The sequence below is a fragment of the Macaca nemestrina genome, chromosome 2 (genome assembly GCF_043159975.1).
Source record: "Macaca nemestrina isolate mMacNem1 chromosome 2, mMacNem.hap1, whole genome shotgun sequence".
Classification (NCBI taxonomy): Eukaryota; Metazoa; Chordata; class Mammalia; order Primates; family Cercopithecidae; genus Macaca; species Macaca nemestrina.
The window spans coordinates 193,757,607-193,784,434 of record NC_092126.1 but is presented as its reverse complement, the minus strand read 5'-3'; the positions used below and the strand labels follow the sequence as shown (position 1 = coordinate 193,784,434).

The window sequence follows — 26,828 nt, the reverse complement described above, 5'->3', positions numbered from 1 at the left end:
AGCCTTGCATCCTAAGGATGAAAATGACTTGATCGTGGTGGATAAGCTTTTTAATGTGCTGCTGGATTTTGCTGGTGGTCCACTCCAGACCCTGTTTGCCTGGGTATTACCAGCAGAAGCTGCAGAACAGCAAAGATTGCTGGCTGCTCCTTCCTCTGGAAGCTTCATCCCAGAGGGTCACCTGACAGATGCCAGCCAGAGCTCTCCTATATGAGATGTCTGTCAACCACTGCTGGGAGGTGTCTCCACCTCAGGAGGCATGGGTGTCAGGGACCCGCTTGAGGATGCAATCTGTCCCTTAGCAGAGTTCAAGCACTGTATTCAGAGATCCACTGCTCTCTTCAGAGCTGGCAGGCAGTAACGTTTAAGTCTGTTGAAGTTGCACCCACAGTTGTCTGTTTCCCCAATGACTCTGTCCAGGAAGATGGTAGTTTTATCTATAAGCCCCTGACTAGGGCTGCTGCCTTTCTTTTAGGGATGCCCTGCTCAGAGAGGAGGAATCTAGTGAGGCAGTCTGGCAACAGAGGATTTTTGGCACTGCAGTGGGCTCCACCCAGTCTGAACTTCCTGGAGGCTTTGTTTACATTGTGAGGGGAAAACTGCCTACTCAAGCGTCAGTAATGGCAAGCTTGAGAATCTCAGTCGACTTCAGACTGCTCTGCTGACAGCGAGAATTTCAAGCCAGTGGATTTTAGCTTTCTGGGCTCCGTGGGGGTGGGATCCACTGAGCAAGACCACTTGGCTCCCTGGCTTCAGCCCCCTTTCCATTGGAGTGAACAGTTCTGTCTCGCTGGAGTTCCAGGCACCACTGAGGTACAAAAAAACAAAAAACAAACAAACAAAAAAACACACACTCCTGTAGTTAGCTCAGTATCTGCTCAAATGGCTGCCTAGTTTTGTGCTTGAAACTTAGGGCCCTTGTGGTATAGGCACCCAAGGGAATCTCCTGGTCTGTGGGTTGCAAAGAGCATGGGAAAAGCATAGTATCTGGGCCAGATAGCACAATCCCTCATGGCACAGTTAGTCACTCCTTCTCTTGTCTAGGGGAGGGAGTTCCCTGACCTCTTGCACGTCCTGGGTGAGGTGACACCCCACCCTACTTTTTGCTTGCCCTCCATGGGCTGCACCCACTGACTAACCAGTCCCAGTGAGATGAACTGGGTATCTCAGTTAGAAATGTAGAAATCACCTGCCTTCTGCCTTGGTCTCACTGGGAGCTGCAGACCGGAGCTGTTCCTGTTTGGCCATCTGGCCCGGGAATCCCCGCTAATAAGATTCTTATGCCAATAGTTCCAGCATAACCTCAAGTGGTGCTTGTAGTAATTATCAAATCATTACAAAACTAAAGAAGAAAAAGGAAATACGTTTCATGGATGTGATTAAGTCATTACAGTGTTCTTGCATATGTAAATTATCCTTGACTTAATGAACTACCTTGCTTACATAATAATATTTTAACCTGGTTCTAGAAAGTCATTCTTACCCATGTTAATCATGGTTATCAGACTTAGCAGAGTTTATCTTCAGATCATCTTGCTGAAGAGAAATTTATGTATTATGTATCCATGTGCATAAATTTTGTTTAAACTATTAGAATTGCACTTATTAAGTACATTTGTTACATTAATTACTTTAATAAATTAGTAAAACGCTTAGGAAGAGCAAAACCTTGATTACATAATGATGATATCCAAATTAACAAGGGTCATTTAAAAATATGTATTTTCTGATTATAAAATAAATATGTATTACTTGGAGAAAAACAAGAAACTACAGAAAGGAACAAAGAAGGGTATTAACCTGTATCACCTAGGATTAATCATTTAAAACTTGAATGGATATCCTACACTTTTCAAAGAGTACTCCCACTGTTTTATACAATACATTATGTATTTCTAAAAAGAGCCAACTCTACAAGAAAACCTAGTTAAGTGGGATTCTTTTTTTGATTTCCTTTATCAGAAATTGAATCTAAAGTTTTAGTATCCATATTTCAAAAACTTTATTCAGGATTATAAAAGCTACCAGGGAAGTATTTTATGCTTCCTCTACTGCTCTAGAGAGTTCAACTTATCCAAAATTATTTCAGTGCCTTATCTTCAACAATGACCAAGTCTAGTACCATATTAACTAATGCAAAGCCTAGCGAAATTAATAATTATAATATTACTATTTGAATATAAATCTTTATGTATGCCTAGGAGGAAAAAAGTTTCCTAGAACATGTAGGGAGTACAAAGGAGTCTTAATTATATGTCAATGCTGTTGTTCGCTGAAGATTTTCAATTATTTTTCTGTCTTTTGTAATATATAGTTTTGTTGTTGTTTGGTTGTTTTAAATTTTATTTTGCATGAGAAGTTAAGGCCAGTGTAGATTTTGGGCAGTTAATCATTTTATGACTTTCATTTAATCAACATTTTTTTAAATCCCCTTCTAGGCAGCCAAGGGCAGTTTCCACTAACGCAGAATGTAACCGTTGTTGAAGGCGGAACTGCAATTTTGACCTGCAGGGTTGATCAAAATGATAATACCTCCCTCCAGTGGTCAAATCCAGCTCAACAGACTCTGTACTTCGATGACAAGAAAGGTGAATACATTTTCTTTCAAACGTTTTAATCACATTCTAAAATATCCTAATTACAATACATTTACTTTTCCGAGATGATTCAAATTATTCCTTTTGATTACCAAACTGCTGCTGCTTGTATTTAAACATGTTAAATATTAAATACTTTAGTTTGCAAGTCATAAACACCAAAGATAACCTATGTCAACTTTTTAATAAAATAAACACTTTTAATTCTGTTTCAAAAATAGTTTTATACCTTCTCTTAACAACCATTTTCTTTCTAGATAGCATATTTTCTCACTCGTGTAGCTGTTTTGTGTATAGTTTGAGGTTTTTTTTTCTTTCTCCTGATAATATAATATTATTTTTATGAAAATCAGTTTTATATGTTTAGAAGATACAATATAATTTTGGAAAGTTTAATGATTTTATGTTCATGAATTTTCTCTGAAAGTAAAAATTGTAAAAATGATTCACATAATGTTGAAGTATTTCATGTTTCCAAAATAAACTGAAATTAAGAAAGAAGCTGTATTTTTTAAGTTGAATTGGACTTCATTAACTAATTTCAGCTTCTTACTGGATAATAGATTTTGATTAAATATTCCCAGAGAACAAAGGAAATTCATGTTACATAATTCAAGCAAACAACTAAAAATGTACACCAAATATCTAAGCCTTCATCCATTATTAGATGAAAAAGTGAGTTCATAACTGTAATGAAAATATGGGACTGTTGCTGAAGATACATTTATATTATATAGTATATAAATAACTATTTATATATTAGCTGTTCTTATTCTTAAAATTGGCTATTAGTCTTAATACATTTTTTAATGAATCTGTGTAGGTAATAGTAAGATAACTTCAAATCAGTTCCATTTAAACAATTAAAATATCACATACAGTCTAATAAATGTGCTCAGTCCACCTTTAATATGTATTCATTGTATTTGTTCATTGTTATGATTTTTCTTCTTTGATGTACTCTAGATTTAAAATGAAATCTTTAGTTTGTTTTAAATATTAAATATATAATGAAGGACAGATGAAGTATCTAATTCATTTATTTGATAAATATTTATTGAGAATCCCTTTGTACCAGGCATTAAAATTAGGGAGCAGAAAGTTAATGGTATGTGCCTTTTTGGGAAATACAGTCTAGTGGAGGAGACAGACAATAAAGAAACATGCAAATGAAATTCATTTTATAGTACATTAAAAGGGTACAAGTGCTATGCAGAAAAATGAACCAGAGATAGAGGAAGTGTTAGGGTCCTCCAGGGAAACAAAATGAATAGATAGATAGATAGATAGATAGATAGATAGATAGATAGATCAATTGATCGATATTTATTTTAATAAATTGGCTCAAGAAATTTTGGGGTCTGGCAAGTTTGAAAAATACAGGACAGGCTGGTAGGCTGGAGACCCAAAGAGATTCTGTTGCAGCTCATGTCCAGAGGCAGTGTCAGAGAGAATCTCCTCTTCCATAGGGGACTTAGATGACTTCACACTTTCTCATAAGGACTTCCACTGATGGAGTGTGGCCTATCCACCTTACGGAGAATAATCTGCTTTACTCAAAGTCTACTAATTTAAATGTTAAACTCATCTAAAAAAACACCTTCACAGAAACATCTAGATGATTGTTTAACCAAACCTCTGGGAACTGTGGCCCAGTCATATTGACATTTAATATAAAATTATTAACATATCGACAGTTAATATAAAATTTACTGTCATGGAGGGTTAATACCTAATACTCCAGTAGAACTTTATTATTTAGAAAGAGATTTAATTTACAGTTTTAGTTTTCTTTCAAACAAATGAAGTTCTATTAGTTAAAAAAATTAAATACGTACACAAAGTCACTCACAGATATTAAACAACCTGTTTTTGCTTTTAGTATTAATTGATTACAAATATTAGTAAATAAATAATTAAACTGTATGCTCAGCTCTAACGTGGTGCCAATTTTAAGGAAATGTCTCATTTGCTTAAAACTGAAGCCAAAGAAAGTGTTCTAAAAAAACAGACTTTTAGAAATGTTCATTAAACAACTAAATATATTATTATACTATTTAATTTGTCAACTTGATTATACATACATATTTACTGTAATATGGAAAAATATTAATTTATAAATATGACTTTTTTCCATCCCTGTGTTTAATGAAACAATCTTGCTTATTAGCAGTTTTTGAAAGCATAGCACACTGTCAACAAGAAATTTGTCCCTAGCGGCAACTATAAACTTTTATAATATTAGAACATTTTTTGTTGTTCATTCATCCCACAGGTGTGTAATGACAATCTCCACTTTATAGCAACTCTTGCACTGCTTTTAAGGAGATTTTAAAGAGTCATGTTTACAGTGACATCTCCAATTGTGAGGTCAAATCCTCAGGCACAAAGACAAAATCTATATGAAATGTCCTTGCTTCTGCTTTTAGTGATTCTATAAGTTATCTTCTAAAAAGCATCTAAAACTAGAAAACTAGAATTGATTTGGGATATTTCAAGCTAATATATCTTTCCTGGAGGAAACGGAGAGCAACTTGTCATAAAGGATTTGTAAAGGTTTGAATATAAGGCAACCTCCTCTTTTCTGAAGGATCATTATGAGGAGAAAAAGAAATCACGCCATGTTTGGGAAATATGGTAATATATTCCTGCATCTTTACACTGCCTTGAAATAATAAATACACCAGTTCTATGAATTGCTGAAGATTTTTTTTTTTTTTTTTTTTTTTGAGACAGGGTGTCATTTTGTTGCTCAGGGAATGCAGTGGCACGATCTTGGCTCACTGCATCCTCCGCCTCCCTGGTTCAAGCAATTCTCCTGCCTCAGCCTCCAGATTAGCTGGGAGTACAGGCACGTGCCACCATGCCCAGCTAACTTTTTTTGTGTTTTTTGTATAGACTGGGTTTCAGCATGTTATCCAGGCTAGTCCGGAACTCCTGAGCTCAAGCGATCCTCCTGCCTTGGCCTCTCAAAGTTCTGGGATTACAGGTGTGAACCACTGTGCCCGGCCTGGACTAACTTTACTTAATTTTCCTTTCCCAGATGTTGTCATAGCTTAGTTGGGTTGGAAAAGCCTATGTATGTGTTTGTGTTTTTAGTGTGATAGGTTTCTGTTCTTGATACTATGTTTTTTCTAACTCTATTGTACTTCTAAACGTCAGTTTCAGTAAAACAACAGAAAGCACTGAAGAAAGAAAAGAAATCCTTTGGCAATCTAACATATCTATTCCCTCATATGTCATTGGTTCAATTTCCTTCTTTTTTTTTTTTTTTTTCGTTTTTCATCCTCACCATCTGTTCCCAAGAGTGGTTCAATTTCTATGTGATATCTTAGTTGAAGGGATTCTTAGACAGTAATACCTAACAAATGCAAGAGTTTGAAATTAAAACCATTTTAAAAGATGCCATATTACGGTTTTCCACACATGATCTTTTAATCTGCATTTGCCTGTCTAACACTCACCAATTTTAAGGCTTATCTTGAGCAAGCAAGCATTCCAAGTTATACCAGAGACTAAGTGAAGAAGGTGAGCATGAGTTAGACCATAGTAACGCGCACGTATTGTACTAGTGAAGACAGCACATGAGAGCAAGAGAGAAAAGGAAAGGAATGGGTTGTCTGTGTCATTGATTATACCATCTCCTACATGTGGCTGCTACTGTTAAAGCTTCATCTTTAGCCCCACTCTTCTTTCTGTCTCAGATTATGTTGCCAGTGGTTCTTAGCCCTAGTTACACAGTAAAATCACTTGGGGGACTTTCCAAACACAGTCTTTCGAGGTATGCAGTATCAGAATATTTTAATTATATCTCAAATGATTATAAAATGCAACTGTGATTGAGACACTTGGGTTTAGGCAAGTCAACTCTCTCAAGAGTTCTGCACCCTTAAGCTTGGATTTATGTATTGATAAATGTTACTGAGCATGGAAGGAAGAAAAGAAGGGAAGGAGGGAGGGAAGGAGGGAAGGAGGGAGGAAGGACAAACAGCTCAGAAAAAGAACAAGTGCTGATCACTGCCTCACAACAATTGCTACTGCCACTGTGAGCTCCAAGAGGCATCCTGGGTAGCATTTCACGCTATCTGGAAGTGTAAGTTTCCAAGGGTCCCGGCTATGAACGAAAAACTCAGGATAGCAGCACACATGTCATGTTAGAGTTGGAAAAGCCTTGTTTACATGGATTTATTTACTGAAATATGCTGTGAGTGGTCAGTCAAATCAAGTAAAGGAGAATTAGGCTGAACCCCTTTCCTAGGGGTCTCTGTTAGAGACTTTAAGTGTGAATATTCATGTAATCCTATCTACTCGGGAGGCTCAGGCAAGAGCATTGCCTGAACCCAGGAGGCGAAGTTTGCAGTGAGCCGAGCTCGTGCTACTGCACTCCAGCCTGGGTGATAGAATGAGACTCTGCCTCAAAAACAACAACAACAAAAAAGTGAATATTCAGGCATCTCTTCCCAGGGGAGACAGATGTCTAGTGGGGGAATTGGCCAAGGTGAAACTAATACTGTCATATTTCTAACTGAGGTAAAATAAAGAGGAAGGCAGCAAATTCAGGCTTTTACAACTTCTTACCATGTTTAATGTGATCAGTAGCTTGTGTCCATTGATAAATGAAAAAAATAAGACCAAACAATCAAGGATATTTCTCCACAGACATTCAACTAATGTCTGGTAGTGAAGAACTTAGAATCCAGGTGTAGCTTTTGCCTTGATTTTAACTGAAATATTCCTGAGAGCAATGGCATCTGGATGCCACGTCATTTTAAATGTAACCTGGGCAGCCTCTGCCATTGATCTTGGCAGCTGACTTTTATTAAAGAGCAGCATATCATTTCAAACTGTTGAAGATATACATAGATTAAGACAGAAGGCCCAGACATGGTAGCTCAAACCTGTAATCCCAGCACTTTGGGAGGCTGCGGCAGGCGGATCACCTGAGGTCAGGAGTTTGAGACCAGCCTGGCCAACATGGTGAAACCTTATCTCTACTAAAAATACAAAAATTAGCCGGGCGTGGTGGCGGACGCCAATAACCCCACCTACTTGGGAGGCTGAGGCAGGAGAATCACTTGAACCGTGGAGGCAGAGGTTGCTGTGAACTGAGATTGCACCATTGCACTCCACTCTAGGCATCAAGAGCGAAACTCCATCTCCAAAAAAAAAATAAAAATAAAAAAATAAGACAGAAGGATACGTTATAGTCAGCATTGTCCAAGAGAACATTCCATGATGATGGGAATGTTCCATATCTGGGCTGAGCTGAACAATTTGGTTGTCACGTGTAGATATTTAGATATAAATTAATTAAAATAGAGTAAAATTTAAAAATTTGGTTTCTGCCACACTAGCCATATTTCAAATACTCAATATCCTCCCATGCCCAGTACTTACTGTTTTGGAAAGCACAATTCTAGACGCTGATTCACTCATCAGATGTCATAATAGACCTTGTCTGTTTCCAGCCTTGGCTAGTAAAATATGTGGTTTCTAACTGAGAAAGCCCTTAGGCCATCGTAAAAACATGCATCAAATATTCAATAAATGATTCTTGTTTACTGTTTAAATTGTATAGCTTTAAACGAGACATTGTGACACAGGAGACAGAGAGTCAGATCTGAATTTAAATTCTGCCTCTGACACCAACCAGCAGAGTAATAAAAGGTGTTCATTGACACCCCATTACTGGTGGTTGGACCAGAACTGTATTTTAATGAGTTCCCTGTCTGCTTTGTGTGCACCCCGAAATCAGAAATCATTAGCCTACAAAGTAGAAACTCAATTACAATTCCACTTCATTTCTGCACAGCCTAAGTATGAAGTCTTATAATACTTAAGAATCTGCAAAAACTAAATAGAAAAGAAGAATCAAGAGGAAAATTTAGAGATCCTTATGGGTCAGAGAGATCTAGAATAGACGTAGCTAAGGCAACATTCACTTGTTATAATCCTCTCCTCTTTCGTTTTACACAAATCCGAGCACCTCTGTTATAAATAGTTGATAAGCATTTGGAAGAGAGTGGGTATAGGGAGACAGAGCAAGTGGGGAGTAGAGGTCATTGAAACACCACATAAATGCTATGTGGTATTTGACAATGGTAAAAACAATCAATTAGATCGTAGGGTCTGTTTCTTTGCAGGTGAAAAAAAAAAAAAAAACAATTGAAGTAGCACAATCTGATCACTTAATGCTCAGGAAAGAACACTTCAATTCCTTCCTATTATTGACAAAAATACTTTGAACAAACATCTCCAGGAGCCCGTAACACACACATTCAACAGATACATCTCTGTGTGCTTGTGTTTTTATATAAAAAATGTAAAATACATGACTTTTTTGTGATTTTCTTCTCAATATTTTTACTTAAATTAAAAAAAAAAATAATCCTTAAAAATTTCCTAAAGAAATGGAAATAAAAATCTATTAAAGACATAGCTTAAAATCATTGGTGTTAATTAGCCAATTATTCTGCTGATAATTTTACACTAATACTGGGAACAATGGAAGAGGAAAAACATGAGTAAAGTGTCCTAAAACTAAGACTGATAAAGAGAAGAAAAATGAGATGAACCAGAATTGGAGGTACAGGTTCTCCTGGCTCTATGCCAATCCAGGCCACCTGACTGTATATCTCCCCAGCTGCTATCAATCAACTTGACAGGCTTTATTAAAGATTCACTGAGTAAAGCAGGTATTACATTTGGCTACCATTACTCTTCTTTTGGTTTTCTTTTAAAAATGCAGCTATTATATATCTGTACAATAAAAATGTGAAATTAATGATAGCTTATAGTTATACAGTAAAGTTATTAGATAACATTCAGCATGTATACCTTTTCTCTTTGGGTTCTCAACACTACTATACAGTAGGCATTCCTATTTTATATATAAAGACACTGAGGTTTACATGTGTAAACAACTTGAGTAGTAAATGACAAAGCAATGAAGAGACTTGAGTTTTCTGGCCAGGTGAGGTGACTCATACCTGTAATCCCAGCACTTTGGGAGGCTGAGGCAGGTGGTTTGAGTTTGGGTCAGGAGTTTGAGATGAGCCTGGGCAACATGGTGAAACCCCATCTCCACTAAAAATACAAAAATTAGCCAGGCATGGTGGTGTGCACCTGCAATCCCAGCTACTCAGGAGTCTGAAGCAGGAGAATTGCTTGAACCCAGGAGGCAGAGGTTGCAGTGAACCAATACAGCCTGGGCAACACAGCAAGATCCTGTCTCAAAAAAAAGAGAAACTTGAGTTTTCTTATAACAAGCTCAGTTCACTTCGTGCTTCGTTATGCTGAAAAAGACTTCCTTCCTTCCTTCCTTCCTTCCTTCCTTCCTTCCTTCCTTCCTTCCTTCCTTCCTTCGTCCCTCCCTCCCTCCTTTCTTTCTTTCCTTTCTTCTTCTTTTTTTTCTGTGTGAATCATAGTTTCTGGTTCTGTATTTCAAAGTCACTCTTTCTGATTGATCTGTTCAAAACATTTTGTCTCATATTTAAATCCTACTTTTGCTAAAGATGAAGCCATTATTGGAAATTTTCTAAACATAAAGAAAATCTTTAGTTGTGGATTGTATAATTATTACATTTACTTCTTTAGGCCTGTGCATTTTGAGTCCAGCAATTTTTAATAATGATAATATATGTTATACATTTTAGTGGTTACATGATATAACAACATGTTAAGCTATAAGCATCAAGGCTGAAATGTTGACATTCAAAGCAACATATGCATGCCTGAATTGTTTCCACAAATTTTAATTTTTGGACATCAAAATCAGGATAATTTCCATGTTTGATATTATATTTTAGAGAAATTATATGCCTACTTTTGATAATCTTTCTGCAATGTTTTTTGAAATAAAAGTGACATTTTCTACAACTAAGTGCTGATGACCATGTAAAAATGACTGAATTCTTGAATTAAGTCCTTTTGAGAGTTGTTGCCCATTGTTGTTTGTAAACATATATTTTACTAAAACCCTACGGAGAGAAAGATTATTTTAACAAACACTGAACAGTTTTATTCTACTTTCTAATGATGAATTTATGTATTTGTTTTATCATTCAACAAATACTTGCTGGTCATCTGCTGTGTGATGGGTACCGTGCTAGGTTGTCTGCAGTTACGGCAGCTCACTGATATTTGAGGAGCCTATTTCATGTTGAATAGAGCAGCTGGAAAGAAAGCGTGTTCTGATGAAAATTTGGCTTCCGTTATCTTTTAATCATGTATGTTTCTAGGTACATATTTTGTAAGTATATTTATAAGTTGGTAAGACATACAGAATTAGCACATGGTCAACAATGACTGCAATGACTTAAAATCATCTGGGAGTATCATTTTAGATGGTCGTGGCAGTAGAAATGGGATGACGAACTGTCTAGACTCAGACTGCGTAGATAGTCACTGCCATTGTGTATATATTTTCCTCTCCCAAAACAAAGGAATAAACAATGCAAAGAGTGACCATTTTCCTGGAAAACGCCTTGTTTTTGTTTTTTTGTTTTTTTTTTTTGGTGATACTTCAGATTCTCCATTTTGAGAATTAGGAGCTTTCAAGGAAGGCAGGCTTCACTAAACAAGTGTCAATCTGTGCACATCTAAGCATATTTGAAAGATTTCCAAGTCACAATTTCGGTTCAATTGCATGGATATCTATAAAATATTGTTATGTCCTGGGAAATATGCTGGGCTTTGAGAATACTAAAATAAATAAAACATGGATTTTGGCCTCAAGTGGCAAGTTGTCACATACCATCTATATGTGGGTGTGGTGGAAGGGATATAAGACAAGGGAAATTACTACATCAAGCAATCTGCAGGTAAGTAACTGTAATTTTACTTGTTGCATAATAAACTATTCCAGGAGATGCAAAATGAGTAAGTAGTTGATAAAATTATCCTTCATGAGCCTAGAAAAAAATAATTCTACTTGAAAATATTCATGACTGAAAACAGACTTTTTTGATAAAGTGAATTCCTTTGAAGTAATTGTAACTGAACTATGTACCATTTGTCAAATATAAAGAGTAACAATATACTGCACTGGGGCCTGATATCTTGGAGACATAGTGATTTCTGGTGACAAGTGTCTCCATGTTAAATCATCTTTAATCAGGATCAGCATAGACACCATGGGAATTTAAGATATTCTAACATTCCTTTTTATTTTTATTTATTATTATACTTTAGGTTCTGGGGTACATGTGCAGAATGTGCAGTTTTGTTACTTAGGTATACATGTGCCATGGTGGTTTGCTGCACCCATCAACCATCACCTACATTAGGTATTTCTCCTAATGCTATCCCCCGACCCCACGACAGGCCCCAGTGTGTGATGTTCTCCTCCCTGTGTCCATGTATTCTCCTTGTTCAACTCCCACTTATGAGTGAGAACATGTAGTGTTTGGTTTTCTGTTCTTGTGATAGTTTGGTGAGAATGATGGTTTCCAGTTTCATGCATGTACCTGCAAAGGACATGAACTCATCTTTTTTTATGGCTTCATAGTATTCCATGGTGTATATGTGCCACATTTTCTTTATGTAGTCTATCATTGATGGACATTTGGGTTGGTTCCAAGTCTGTGCTATTGTGAATAGTGCTGCAATAAACATATGTGTGCATGTGTCTTTATAGTAGAATAAATGTATAATCCTTTGGGTGTATGCCCAGTAATGGGATTACTGGGTCCAGTGGTATTTCTAGTTCTAGATCCTTGAGGAATCACCACACTGTCTTCCACAATGGTTTAACTAATTTACACTCCCACCAACAGTGTAAAAGCATTCCTATTTCTCCACATCCTCTCCAGCATCTGTTGTTTCCTGAATTTTGAATGATTGCCATTCTAACTGGCGTGTGATGGTATCTCATTGTGGTTTTGATTTGCATTTCTCTATTGACCAGTGATAATGAGCCTTTTTCATGTTTGTTGGCTGCATAAGTGTCTTTTTGAGAGGTTTCTGTTCATATGGTTTGCCCACTTTTTGATGGGGTTGTTTGTTTTTTTTTTTCTTACAAATTTGTTTAAGTTTTTATAGATTCTGGATATTAGCCCTTTGTCAGATGGATAGATTGCAATTTTTTTTTCTCATTCTGTAAGTTATCTGTCCACACTGATTAGAGTTTCTTTTGCTATGCAGAAGTTCTTTAGTTTAATTAGATCCCTTTTGTCAATTTTGGCTTTTCTTGCCATTGCTTTTATGTTTTACACAGAAGTCTTTGCCCATGCCTATGTCCTGAACGGTATTGCCCAGGTTTTCTTCTAGGGTTTTTATGGTTTTAGGTCTTACATTTAAGTCTTTAATCCATCTTGAGTTGTTTTTTTGTATAAGGTGTAAGGAAGGGGTCCAGTTTCAGTTTTCTGCATATGGGCCTGTTTTCCCAACACCATTTATTAAATATGGAATCTTTTCCCCATTGCTTGTTTGTGTCAGGTTTGTCAAAGATCAGATGGTTTTGGATATGTGGTGTTATTTCTGGGGCCTCTGTTCTGTTCCATTGGTGTATATATCTGTTTTGGTACCAGTACCATGCTGTTTTGGTTACTATAGACTTATAGTATAGTTTGAAGTCAGGTAGTGTGATGCCTCCAGCTTTGTTCTTTTTGCTTAGGATTATCTTGGCTATGAGGGCTCTCTTTTGTTTCCATATGAACTTTAAAGTAGTTTTTTCCAATTATGTGAAGAAAGTCAGTGGTAGTTTGATGGCAATAGTATTGAATCTATAAAATTACTTTGGGCAGTATCACCGTTTTCACCATATTGATTATGCCTATACATGAGCACGAAATGTTTTTTCATTTGTTTGTGACCTCTCTTATTTCTTTGAGCAGTGGTTTGTAGTTCTCCTTGACGAGGTCCTTCATATACCTTATAGGTATTTTATGCTCTTAGTAGCAATTGGGAATGGGAGTTCACTCATGATTTGGTTCTCTGTTTGTTATTGGTGTATAGGAATGCTTGTGATTTTTGCATATTGATTTTGCAATAAATGCCCACAAGAGAAAGCAGGAAAGATCTAAAATTGACACCCTAACATAAAAATTCAAAGAACTAGAGAAGGACTGCAAACAAATTCAAAAGCTAGCAGAAGACAAAAAAGAACTAAGATCAGAGCAGAACTGAAGGAGATAGAGACACGAAAAAACCTTCAAAAATCAATGAATCCAGGATCTGGTTTTTGAAAAGATCAACAAAATAGATAGACTGCTAGCCAGATTGATAAAGAAGAAAAGAGAGAAGAATTAAATAGATGCAATAGAAAATGATATAGGAAATATCACCACTGATTCCACAGAAATACCATCTACCATCAGGGAATACTATAGAAGTGGTAGTTCTATAGAATTCTATAGTGTTCTATATTCTAGTCTATAGAATTCTATTCAAACTTCTATCCTGTGATATTCTATAGAATACTTCTATACAAACTTCTATTCTGTAGCATTCTATAGAATATAGAATATTCTATGCCTATGCAGGTATATAGAATATTCTATAGGAATACTATAGAAATACAAACTACCATCAGAGAATACTATAAACACTTCTATGCAAATAAACCAGAACAACTAGCAGAAATGGATAAATTCCTGGACACATACACCCTCCCAAGTCTAAATTAGGAAGAAGTTGAATCCCTGAATAAATAACAAGTTCTGAAATTGAGGCAGTAATGGATAGCATACAAACCAAAAACGTCCAGGACCAGATGGATTCACAGCCGAATTCTACCAGAGGTACGAAGAGGAACTGTTACCATTCCTTCTGAAATTATTCTAAACAATAGAAAAAGAGGGACTCCTCTCTAACTCATTTAATGGGGCCAGCATCATCCTGATACCAAAACCTGGTAGAGACACGACAAAAAAGGAAAATTTCAGGCCAATATCCCTGAAAAACATCGATGTGAAAATCCTCAATAAAGTACTGGCAAATGGAATCCAGCAGCACATCAAAAAGCTTATCCACCACGATCAAGTCAATTTCATACCTGGGATGCAAGGCTGGTTCAACATACACAAATCAATAAACGTAATCCATCACATAAACAGAAACCATGACAAAAACCACATGATTATCTCAATAGATGCAGAAAAGGTCTTCAACAAAATTCAACAGCCCTCATGTTAACAACTGTCAATAAACCAGGTATCGATGGAACATATCTCAAAATAATAAGAGCTATTTATGACAAACCCACAGCCAATATCATACTGAATGTGCCAAAGCTGGAAGCATTCCCTTTGAAAACCGGCACAAGACAAGGATGGCCTCACTCACCACTCCTATTCAACATAGTGTTGGAAGTTCTGACTAGGGCAATGAAGCAAGAGAAAGAAATAAAGCATATTCAAATAGGAAAAGAGGAAGCCAAATTGCCTCTCTTTGCAGATGATATGATTGTATATTTAGAAAACCTCATCATCTCAGCCCAAAATCTCCTTATGCTGATAAGCAACTTCAGCAAAGTTCAGGGTAAAGATATTCTCACATTCTTTTTTTTTTTTTTTTTTTTTTTTTTTTTGAGGCGGAGTCTCCCTCTGTCGCCCAGGCTGGAGTGCAGTGGCGCGATCTCGGCTCACTGCAAGCTCCGCCTCCCGGGTTCCCGCCATTCTCCTGCCTCAGCCTCCCGAGTAGCTGGGACTACAGGCGCCGCCACCACGCCTGGCTAATTTTTTTGTATTTTTTTTAGTGGAGACGGGGTTTCATTGTGTTAGCCAGGATGGTCTCGATCTCCTGACCTCGTGATCCGCCCGCCTCGGCCTCCCAAAGTGCTGGGATTACAGGCTTGAGCCACCGCGCCCGGCCAGATATTCTCACATTCTTAAAGTAAATTTCAAAATAGCATTATTACTATAATTCCTTAGTATGTATAAGAAAATCTTAACAATATCAAAAAACTACTTGTGCATAACAGCCAAATTCCATTCTATTTTTAAGCACATAATTTTGATCCATAACAACAAAATGTATTTTCGATAAGATGTATTATTTAAAGTTTACTGTTTAATTTTTAGCGTTTTTCCTGTTTTGTGTTTTTCTTAATAGTTTGCATCAGACTTTTAGAGAGTGATGCCCTCCCTTATGGTGAATCTATATTTTGGAAATGGAGCTTTTTTCTTCTTTTTTTTAGTTTGAGGCAGGAGTAAACTTAGCTCTAGAGCACCAACCTAAAGTTTATTATATGTAAAAACGTAGACTTAGAGGCCACTGTATTTTGTACTTTTCTGTTCCAGTTTCCACACTCCAGGAGAGAGAAAGATTGGTTCAGCTTATAATAGGTGCCTTTACTGTGCTTTGAGTTACAGTCAGGAGTGTATTTACCCTGAGCCAGGAAATAGCTCTAATTTATAATCTACAATGTGCAGGCTCCAATGTAAATTGTCTGCAATCAATGATGATCCTAATAAATGGTCTCAATGTATCGACTCTATGCAGGGTATTTTCTTTTAATAGAATAAATACTTTATGAAAATAATTTTAACATCAAGTACAAAATGAATGAGAAACTTGTATTTTTCAAATATCATTGCATGGGCATCCATACAAAATACTACAGCTTTTAATACCAAAAGGCTTTTTTACAAGGAAATTTGGAAATACTGACTGAAGTACACAAAAATATAAACAAAAAAGGAGAAAAATACACCCAGTCACTCTAAGGCAATACTAATGAGAAAATATTAAATTATGAATTTATTGTGGTTATATGTTGAATAATATTAGCTACTTTTCAATGTATTCACTTGATTTTCTTTAGTTATTTTTCTGTATTTATAAATACTAAATGTTTTTTCACCCTCCCTTCAGGAAATATTTCTTCACTATTCATAGGAAAAATACAATTTAGAAATACCTTCTTCTAAATAAATATTTGTAATGTGTCATTTTAAATTGTGTGAGCACGCAAAATTACAAATTAGGTTAGGTACTCTACATTTCCTGATTTATTATTTCTTTAGTCCTTGCGGGATCTTTTGAGCCACCCTTGGAAACAGCGGTAAGCAAGCATTTTGCAGCTCTGGTGAAATGTAGGAGGTAGCGTTTAGTACCAAAGCGTGGGTATTTGTAAGAATTAAGTCTCCTGGTTTTACACCTCTTTATGTTGAGACTAGCAAGTGGACTGAAGTACAAATGGAAAGTAGGGAGGTGAAATACTGAATGATTGCTTTGAGTGTTCCGTAACACTCACTTTCACATTTTAGAAAGAAGGGTAGTAGTTTAGAAAGAATAGCGGCAGTACAAATCTATACCTAATATATTGCATTTGGACTTCCAAAGTCCCATCAAATACATATAGCCCACCCTTCTTTTAATGGTGAAAACTGCACTCAGTGAGATTGAGTGGCCTTTTTCCAAATGGTGAATTTTGATAAAAATATTGTCTGGGTATTGGTAACAATGTTCTCCTGTGGTGATGATGATTAGTTATTTGTCGCTTATTTATTTCTTTGCAACTTAAAATCTAACCTCATGAACTTTTGCAAACATTAGTCAGTTGTTCGAAATTTATAAGCTTGGTAGTCAGGATAGCTGCACTTGAATCACAGTTCCATTGAGGATTTGTGTGTGATCTTGAACTGACCTTGACTGATTGCATAAACCAATCTCAGTTCCAGCTTATAAAACTTCTTGAGGACAATGAGTTTTGAAAGGCCACCTTATCTCATGTCTCGGTGTGTAGGCTGAAACTCTTTTTAGAATGTGTTTTGAGATTTTTGAAATATTGGAAAATAAATGAAAATAAATGTTACATTCAAAGCAAAACAAATCATAAGGCTACCATTTAAGGTATTAAGCAGTTTCTATCTAACAGGAAGTTGAGATCTTATATACTCCTTTTAGAACAAAAATGGCGGTGTTATGGGCAAATACCTGAACTGGGCCTTTTAGTCAATGAGACATAAAGCAAAGACCCTGTGTTCTTAGTGCTATAACTACGTTGAGGGTAACAATGAAATGAAGATTTCTAATTTGGAGATTCAGTGGCTACTCTAAAGGATTTGGGGGAAAGACCTAAGTGAGGGAAAAATAATTTAAGAGAAAAAGAAGAGTTCACCCCTTCCTTACCTGACTCTGTTACTTTTCGATTTGAGTGTGGGCTCTTTTGGTGAGAATTTTATGAAAAGAGGCTCTCCCACCTGCAGAGCTGCCTCTGGGACTGTGTGACAAAGAGCAGCATAAATAAAGTGAGAGGGGGAAGCCAGCACTGGTGCCTGACACTGGCAGCTACTTTGACTTTGTTACCTTCTGTTTGTTGACAGGGTATCTAGCACATCAAAATGTACATTTCTATTTTGTTTATTACCTCCTCACTAAATACTCTGTCACTTGTTCAAATAGTGTTTTGTAACTTCTTTACAAATTCATTAAACGACTCTGTATTATCTGTAAATAATTTTTGCTTTTGCCATTGAATAGCCCTAGCTCTTGTCTTTTACCTTAGCGCATTAGTCACAATATAAATTCTTTTAAAGTGAGAGCACTGAAAAAAGAAATCGGTATCTGAACAGCTATAGAAAGAAAGGCTTTGAGGAAAGAGAGGTGAAAGAAAGACAAAAATGATTTTAGCAGCTAAGGTGTGACATGATGATGGCCTGGACCAGAGCATGAGCTAAGGAAACAGAGAAAGAATGTATATTAATTAAGGTTCTCCAGAGGGACAGAACTAATAGGATAGATGTATAAATGGACTCACACGATCACAAGATGAAGTCCCACAATGGTCATCTACAAGGTGGGGAGCAAGGAGGCCAGTAGTGTGTCCGTCTGAGTCCCAAAGTCTCAAAAGTAGGGAAGCTGAGAGTGCTGCCTTCAGTCTGTGACCAAAGGCCCCAGAACCCCTGGAAAACCACTGGTGTAAGTCCGTCCAGGGGTCCAGAGGCCAAAGAACCTAGAGTCTGATGTTCAAGGGCAGGAAGCATCCAGCATGGGAAAAAGATGAAAACCAGAAGACTCAGCAAGCCAGCTTACTCCACTTTTTCCTGCCTGCTTTGTTCTAGTGGCGCTGGTAGCCGATTGGATGGTGCCCACCCCCATTGAGGGCGAGTCTTCCTCTCCCAGTCCACTGACTCAAAGGTTAATCTCCTCTGGCAACACCCTCACAGCCACACCCAGAAAACAACAATGCTTGCATCCTTCAATCCAATGAGATTGACATTTAATATCAACCGTCACAGAATGGATATGAAAAGTTTTAAAGCAAGGAATTTACTGAAATTTGTGGTATACTTAAGCAACAAAAAATGAATTCCCAATTTTCAAACTAGGAGCAAAGTAGTCTAATTTTGAGTAGTCATGCAATTGATTACATTATTAAAAGATCTTAAAGCTCCCTACCATCCATTTATGGTAGAGAAGGTATCATCAAGAAAATTAATTATAATTCTGAGTTGCTATGGAATCCTAAGTTTACAGATTCAAAAGAAATTAATAGTCATATTTATTTACCATATCATTACAGTTTGATGTTATATGCATGAGAGTAATTAAGATTCATTTATTCATTCAGTAACAATTATTAAACTGCTTTTTGCAGTTTTTCTAGGCACTTGATATTTAGCAGAGGACAAAACAGGCAAAATTCTGCCTTCATGCAACTTATTCTCAGATGGGAAGAAACTGATCGTAAACAAAATAAATGAATAAACATATAGTTTGTCTGAGAGTGAAAAATTCTATGAAGAAACAAAACTTGGAGAAGAGAGATAGGAAATGCTATTTTGAATAAATGTGAGAGAAAGCTTCCTGAGGTGACACTGCAGCAGACACTCACAAAGAGGATAGAGAGGTAGGAGTGCCGTGTGTCATCCTCTGGAAGGACAGTGAGCCAAGCAGAGAAGCAACCAGAAGTAAAGACACTCTGAGCGTGTTGAAAGAAGAGCTCAGCCAGCGTGTGCAGATCAAAGTGGATGAGAAGGATAGAGGAGAGGAAGGCAGAGCTAATGGGCTGAGGAGAGTGATCAAGGGGGCCTTGTCAGCCATAGAATCATTCTGAATTTTTCTCTGATTGAGATGAGAAATGAGCAGAGAGTGTTGATCACAGGAGTGAGGTGATCCTATAAACATTTTCACAGTAACACTCAGGCTGTTATGGGCAAAGTAGACTATGGGGCAGGCAGAGAGGATCAGAAGCAGGGAGACCAATTAGAGAGCTATTGCATTAACCCAGGCAAAAGATGAAGGTTGTTTGGATCAGAGGGGTAGCAATGAGGATGATGAGAATAGAGGGCATGTTCTGTGTATTTGAAAGTAGAGCAAATCTGTTTCACAGCAGAGCAAATAGGACCAGCTGATGGCAAGAATGTGAGGTTGAAGAGTGGAAGAGGAGACGTGGATGATTTCGTGGCTTTTGACTTGAACACGTGAAATAATAAACTTGAGATGGTGAAGCTTGCAGAAGGTGAAGGTGGTGATTGTTTTGTGGGAAGGTTTGAATTTGTCCTTTTGAGCTTATTAAACATACAAGAGGAGGTTACATGATAGCCAACTGGGTATATGAGTCTGGAGTCCAGAGACAAGCAAGTTAAAAGTCTGAAATACAGAATAGATATGTATTATCAGGCTTGATGGCTTAAGAAGATCTAGGGAAAAGCAGTCCAAGGACTGAGCTCTAGGACCCATCAGTAACAACAGGTTAAGGAGGTGAGGGGAGACAGCACATGAATCGTGAATTTAAATACTCTTTTTATTTTTAAAAAATGTTTACCAAAAGAGCTTTCCAAATATTGTGACATTTGACTTGCAGAATTCTACTTCTGAAAAGCAGCGATAAAACTACGTTGGCCAATATTTCTCCTCCAGTTTACAAGTTGCAAGAGTTTTGTCTTTCATTATCATCCTTTGATGACTGCCTATCTTTACTATACAAATTCAAAAAAAATAATTCTATTGTGGTTCTCTGCATATGATATGATTCCTCATGCTTGCAAGTGGTCGTAGATGAAGTTTTCTCCCTCAAGCATGCTTTACCTCGTCTTGTTCACCCTCAAAATCCCATAGAGCAAGACAAGAAAGCTTTGCCCTCTTTTCCAGGAAGATAGTTAGCAAGAACAGGGAGAGGCGGATCAGATATCAGTAATCTTACTAGGGGAATGGCATTTACCTCTAGGTCACCAGAGGGGAAGGGATCAATCCCTCATCTTCCCTGGGCATCTGCAGAAGCCTCTGAGAACACCTGCAAGTTATTTTGAGTTCAGATCACCCGCTTTCTACTCTTATTCATATCACTGAAGAAAACAAAGTGAAAACAACCAGAACCGAAGCAAAATGCTCCCTAAATCCTAGTCCTCCATTAGCTTCACCTAATTTTTTTTTCCTGGGACTAGAAAGAAAGGGGGCTGTTTGTTTTTGTTGCATACACAAGAAGTTAGGGTATATACTCCGTATACATCAGACTGTATCAGGAACTGTTTCATCTTCTATGTAACAAGCGTTTTTCTCAACAAGGTCTAGGTGTGGAGCTGCAATGGTGATCATGACAAACTAACGTTATTCATGAACTTCATCAGTACTTCTCCAATCATTTTTGAGGGCCATTTTTCTTTCTATATCAAGCACAAATAATACTTTTGTAATGTGCAATAAAAATGAATTACTATAAAACCAAATAATAAGGCATACAAAATGCAAGTTTCAGCTTCTTATTATTAGGTTCTGCAACTATAACAAAGGCTAAAATTGTATGTATTTGTTGAGTGTGAATATATTGGAAATAATATAGATAATAAATTATTATACTTGTAATTTGTTGTTATTCTGGAATTAGAACTAAATGCAAAGTTATGAGAGAAACAGTAATTTTCATATTAAATGGCTATATGCACATTTAGAATGAACATCATATACATCAATTATTTAAATTTTAATGTGGCACATGCTTGGTTGTGGCTTATTAATTTACATAATCTCTTTGAATTGGTTACAGCATTTATTGCTGGGAATAATGTATAATCTGAACTGTTTCCATTCTTTATATTAATATCAGTCATAGTAGAGAAATGAATCTTAGAGAAATACATTGGCAGTAATGGAAGAAGAGATTTTGAAGCAATTTCAGCAAGTTTAGGATATTTATTTTACAATTTTATTCAGGGCCAGGTGCAGTGGCTCATGCCTGTAATCCCAGCACTTTGGGAGGTCGAGGCAGGCAGATCATTTGAGGTAAGGAGTTCAAGACTAGCCTGGCCAACATGATGAAACCCATTTCTACTAAAAATACAAAAATTATCCAGGCATGGTGATGGTGCTTCTAATCCCAGCTACTTGGGACGCTGAAGCAGAAGAATTGCTTGCACTTGGGGGTGAAGTTTGCAATGAGCTGAAGTAGAGCTACTGCACTCCAGCCTAGGCAACAGAGCGAGACTCTGTCTTAAATAAATAAATAAATTAAATAAAATAAAATTTTATCCAAAAAAAGCAAATTTTATCACATTTTCCAAGTTCATCTTCAGTCCTGCATTACTAGTCTGCTTCAGTATTTATCCTGTAATATTACAGCTAAATACATTTTTGATGAAAAAAATCAGTTCAGGATCCACAAATTTTCATATGTGGATCTTTTGTGCTAAAATAAAAATTCAAAATGTTCTATCAGGGTTCTAAAATGGTCTATGATAACTTTTCCCAAATATGCAATATCAAGATCATCCCTTTTTCACTGATAATTGTACTTAATTTATGAATCATGTCATAAATAATTGTAGAAACTCTATTATTCTAAGTTTCTAACTTTTTCTTGGTCCTTTGACTTCACCTGCCATTGCAAAGCATGTTGCATTCATTCCTTGCAGCAGTAGAAAGATCTTTAAAGATACCAAATATGTAAGACAAGTGAAGGCTGGCTGTCCAACCTACATATTTAAAACTTGGGAATGGGCTAGTTTCTTATCTTGTATAAATAAAAGTTTTTTGTTGTTCAGATATTCTCAATAATTCTCCCATGTGTAAACTTGGTGTCTCACCATGCAGTATAGGTGCTTATAATCAATATCTATGTTATTACATAATAAAGAGAACAGTTTTGTATTTAATGAATTAGCTTTTACATACATAAAACACAAATTTTACTAAATAGCTAAGAACCCTGATATTCAGCTGATACTTCTATTGTGCAATAAGGCTTTCTTGATGAAGGAAACAGTACCTTGCTTTACGGTCTATATGAACTCCTAAATCAGAGTACATCAAAATATTTCCCTGCCATTGTAGCTTGCCAATCTACTTCTATGAAACAAAGAAACAAAAACAAACCGCAAACCACACTTACTGATTTCTAAGCATTTTTCTCAATGCGTGTACTTATCTCTTTGCTGGTGAGTAATAAACTGTTGTTGTGGACTGGAAGTTTGAGGAGCACTGTTGTGGGGAAAGTAGAGATAATGCCTACGTTGCAGAGCTGTTGTTAAGATTATCCATAATCTTCGCAAAGTGTCTCTCAAATATTATAACAGACATTTAATTTACAAGAGCTATTAATTTGCATCACACAATTATTTTTCATTTTAAGCAAATCTGTAGTACAAAGGGAATAAGTAACAGACTGTATCTGAACTGAAAAAGTGGACAACCTTGTGGAGAAATTTATCTGTCTGTTTATAGCTCTGCCTCAACATTTCGATATATAAAGATACAGGTATGTAAGTATAATAGAATATCTCTTGCAAGAAAAACTGGCAGAAAAATTGCAGCCCATTTGCAAGATTAGAGAAAAAACAAAACAAAACTCAAAACAGGAGATGAATTTAGAGATTGTTTCAAAAGGTGGCAGAACAAGTTGCTACAGTATGAGACAGTGCTAAAAGTTTTCTATGCATTTCGCTGTTGTAATTTTATTCTGGGACATTTTTCACCCAATCAGAATATACTGGAGAAATAGTGGATAGTTTATTTTACTTGAGGATGCTTAAAAAGCACTAACTCATGTTGTACTCACAATGGAGATACTGCTATGCACATTTTACATGCAAGAATAATGAGGCGGAGAGGAACTTAGTAATTTGTTGAAGTCTGCAATGTCCTAGGTGGTGCAAGGATACTAAGCAGTCTGACGTCGTTCATAACCTTTGCTCACCCATGGTTTAGAGTGCTGTGTCATGGAGAGTAAATGGGAGCTTAAAATGGAAAGGTTAGTGTAAACTTGTATGGGAAAGAAAATGGATAGAGTTTAAAAACAAAAAAAAACAACAAAAAAACTCAAGGTGAGTGCACAGTGCACAAGGTGCTGTGAAAGGTGATGGAGGTAAAGAGGTATGACTCTCTTGTCACTGGGAGGTCTAGCTGGCACTATTGTCCCTGAGGAATTAGAGCTACATGTAAGGCAGAGAACTAAGTGTGCAATCAGGGTGGAGTCTCTTCATGTGTGGGTTAAGTCTAAAGAGCACATGGAAAGGGAAAATCACTTGTAATGTTTAAATTGTTCAAAGGTCCCTAAAATTGCCCCCAAGCATGAGAAGTACACCTCATATGTCATTTCACCTTCTGAATGTTTATTTGCTTACTGAATGGAGTGGCAGTCTATCCTGTATGGAGCAAGTTCAGGTACCTTGTCTGAGGAGCAGTAAGGATGCAAACTAAGAAGTGGAGAAGAAGGAGATAAAAGGCAGCTGTGAAAAAACTAAAAATGTTAAATTTATATTGGTAATAAACTGGTTGAATGTATAATCAGGGAAGGCCTTAGTAGGGGTTAATGATAACCGAAGATGACTTAGTTCTCAAAGCTCTGTGAATGTGATGCCCTAAATGGAATGAAGGACTTCAGGTGAAGGAGGTAAATGTGAGGAGAAAGGACAAAATGATAAAAATGGAGAATAATGAATTTTGAAAAGGAAAAGTAATTTATACTGAAAAATTATAATATGCATACACAAATGTATGTATTACATTAATTGAGGTACAGTTGATCTAGGCATCTGAGAACAATATAAAACTGATAAGCATTTAAAGTAAAATTACCATGCGAGTGTAGTCAGATCACAGTAGAAAACACACGGCACCATCAAAAGTTTCAAGTTTAGAGGGCTTAATGAAGGTACTGTATTACAAAGATGTCGGAAACCTTAAAGGAACTAACAAAACATGAATGACTCATGGACCAGAACAGGCGAGGAGATATTACTTACTATCCCTAAGCCTGATATGGCGTGTGGCTTCAGCTGTAACCAAAATGTGCAGCCACTACCAGAGCCCAAATAAGTATTCCACCTTACTTTTCTACCCTACAATGTCCTGCCATTGCCTTTCTTTGGCTGAACCTAATTGTAAACCAGAGGACAGGGGTGCTGGGAAAATGCATTCCATAAGGGTCAGTTGCTCAAGCCATAGTGTAGCCCATATAGAGTGCAGGGGATGAAAATGGCAGAATCTGACACAGTCACTATGAGTAACAAAATTATTCTCTGAATAATATTAAAAGGCTATCCGTAGAATTTGGAATACATATTTTATTTTATATTTTCTAAGTGAACTTTGTTTTTAGTCACTGTGTACCAATTTTAAAAAAAAATTATGACAGCCACTTTTTAAAAATTTCAGTAGCTTTTGGGGTACAAGTTAGAGAAAAAACAAAACAAAACTCAAAACAGGAGATGAATTTAGAGATTGCTTCAAAAGGTGGCAGAACAAGTTGCTACAGTATGAGACAGTGCTAAAAGTTTTCTATGCATTTCGCTGTTGCAGTTTTATTCTGGGACATTTTTCACCCAATCAGAATGTACTGGAGAAATAGTGGATAGTTTATTTTACTTGAGGATAGTTTATTTTACTTGAGGTTTTTGGTTACATGGATGAATTCTCTAGTGGTGAATTCTGAGATGTTAGTACCTGTTGTCTGAGCTGTGTGTATAAATGTCAAATACTAGCTCAGGTATGAATGCTTACTGTTAATTCTGTAATGCTTTTTAGATGTTTTCTTTGTTCTCCATAAATGTAGATTGTATTGAAAATAATTTTGAGTATAAACTATATCATTTAATAATTGTTATGCTTTGCAGTTTCAGTAATATCTCTTTGAAAGTAAAATAATCCAGCAAGGAGATTAGTTTTGTAATCGTATCATGACAGTATAATTGTTGACCTTTTATATCATCACATACTTTTATAGAAATGCAGCATAATTTTTAAAACAACTTTCTTATTCTGATATGACTCATTTGTTATATATTTTTCAAGTACATTATCAATAACTTTACTTGGAGCATTATGCGATGCCAATGAGTTAATTGTGGCACATGTGCAATTACTGGTATGTGTTACTCTTTACTTTTTGTATAAAGCTGCCTACTGTATTATTTAATGAACAAATGCACTCATCTTTAATCATTACTTTGCACTCAACTTCCGTTAAAACAATGACAAATCAGACATTCACATTTCAATCATTAAGATAACAATAATGAATTATTTTCCTGATAGTAGGGTTTTTGTAGTTGTTTTTCTTAAAACAAATTTTTTATCACTTTTTTATGGTTAGCATAGATGCAAATGATAGAGATTGTTTTAATAGGCAGAAGTTAAGAGAAAGTGTGAAATACTTCCTCTTTCTCTCACTTGCAAGATGAAAAGATTCCCCCTACAGTTACCAAATTATAATGAGGAAATGAAAGATAAGGGGCGGAGAAGAATAAACATTTTTATTTGAATTGAACCATGGGGAATTTCTGGAAGATTTACAACCATATTGGCTCATTGATTACTCAGATGGCAGAAAGATATTCTCAGTGTGTACTCCTTTTTCCTAATGAAAAAGACTATTAGCCCACCTCAAGATGTATATTAAAAGTTTTATTTTTGTTAAATGGAGAGCTCTGTTTAACCCATTTGCAGAATTGGGCCTCTACTTGAAAATAGCAATCACTTTTGAAGAAATATCACTGCAATTACAAATCAAGTGGAAGTTAGAAGAGATATAATGCTGTTATATTCTGATTACAAGATAAATGTAGTTAGGAACTATTGAGTTCTTTGTGGTCCAGAAATTATGCAGAAAATTCTAATTTTATTAAGTTACCCAAATTGACCTCAAAATGGATGGTCACATATGCAGGCTAGAAACTGAATCAAGGATGCTGAAAAGCACCATTAATACTGCCTTTTTCAATGACCTTAAAGAGAGGGTATTAAGAAAATCACAGTAGGTTTCATTAAGATGAATAAAATTGAACATTTAAGTAAAAGAATAATCATTTTTGAACAACATAATATGAAAATATATGACCATAAAATCTTGAT

The 26,828-nt window shown here is 36.2% G+C and overlaps 1 protein-coding gene across 4 annotated transcripts in view; it reads left to right on the top strand.

Annotated features, from left to right (window-relative positions):
- The window catches only part of LOC105485513 (cell adhesion molecule 2), a 1,093,059-nt gene that overhangs the window by 841,610 nt on the left and 224,621 nt on the right, over window positions 1-26,828 (top strand). For all 4 annotated transcript variants that reach the window (XM_071089496.1, XM_011747894.3, XM_071089504.1 and 1 more), the window contains one exon: window positions 2,439-2,588. In XM_071089496.1, the coding sequence (XP_070945597.1) occupies window positions 2,439-2,588 (150 nt within the window). The remainder of the gene's footprint in view (window positions 1-2,438; window positions 2,589-26,828) is intronic.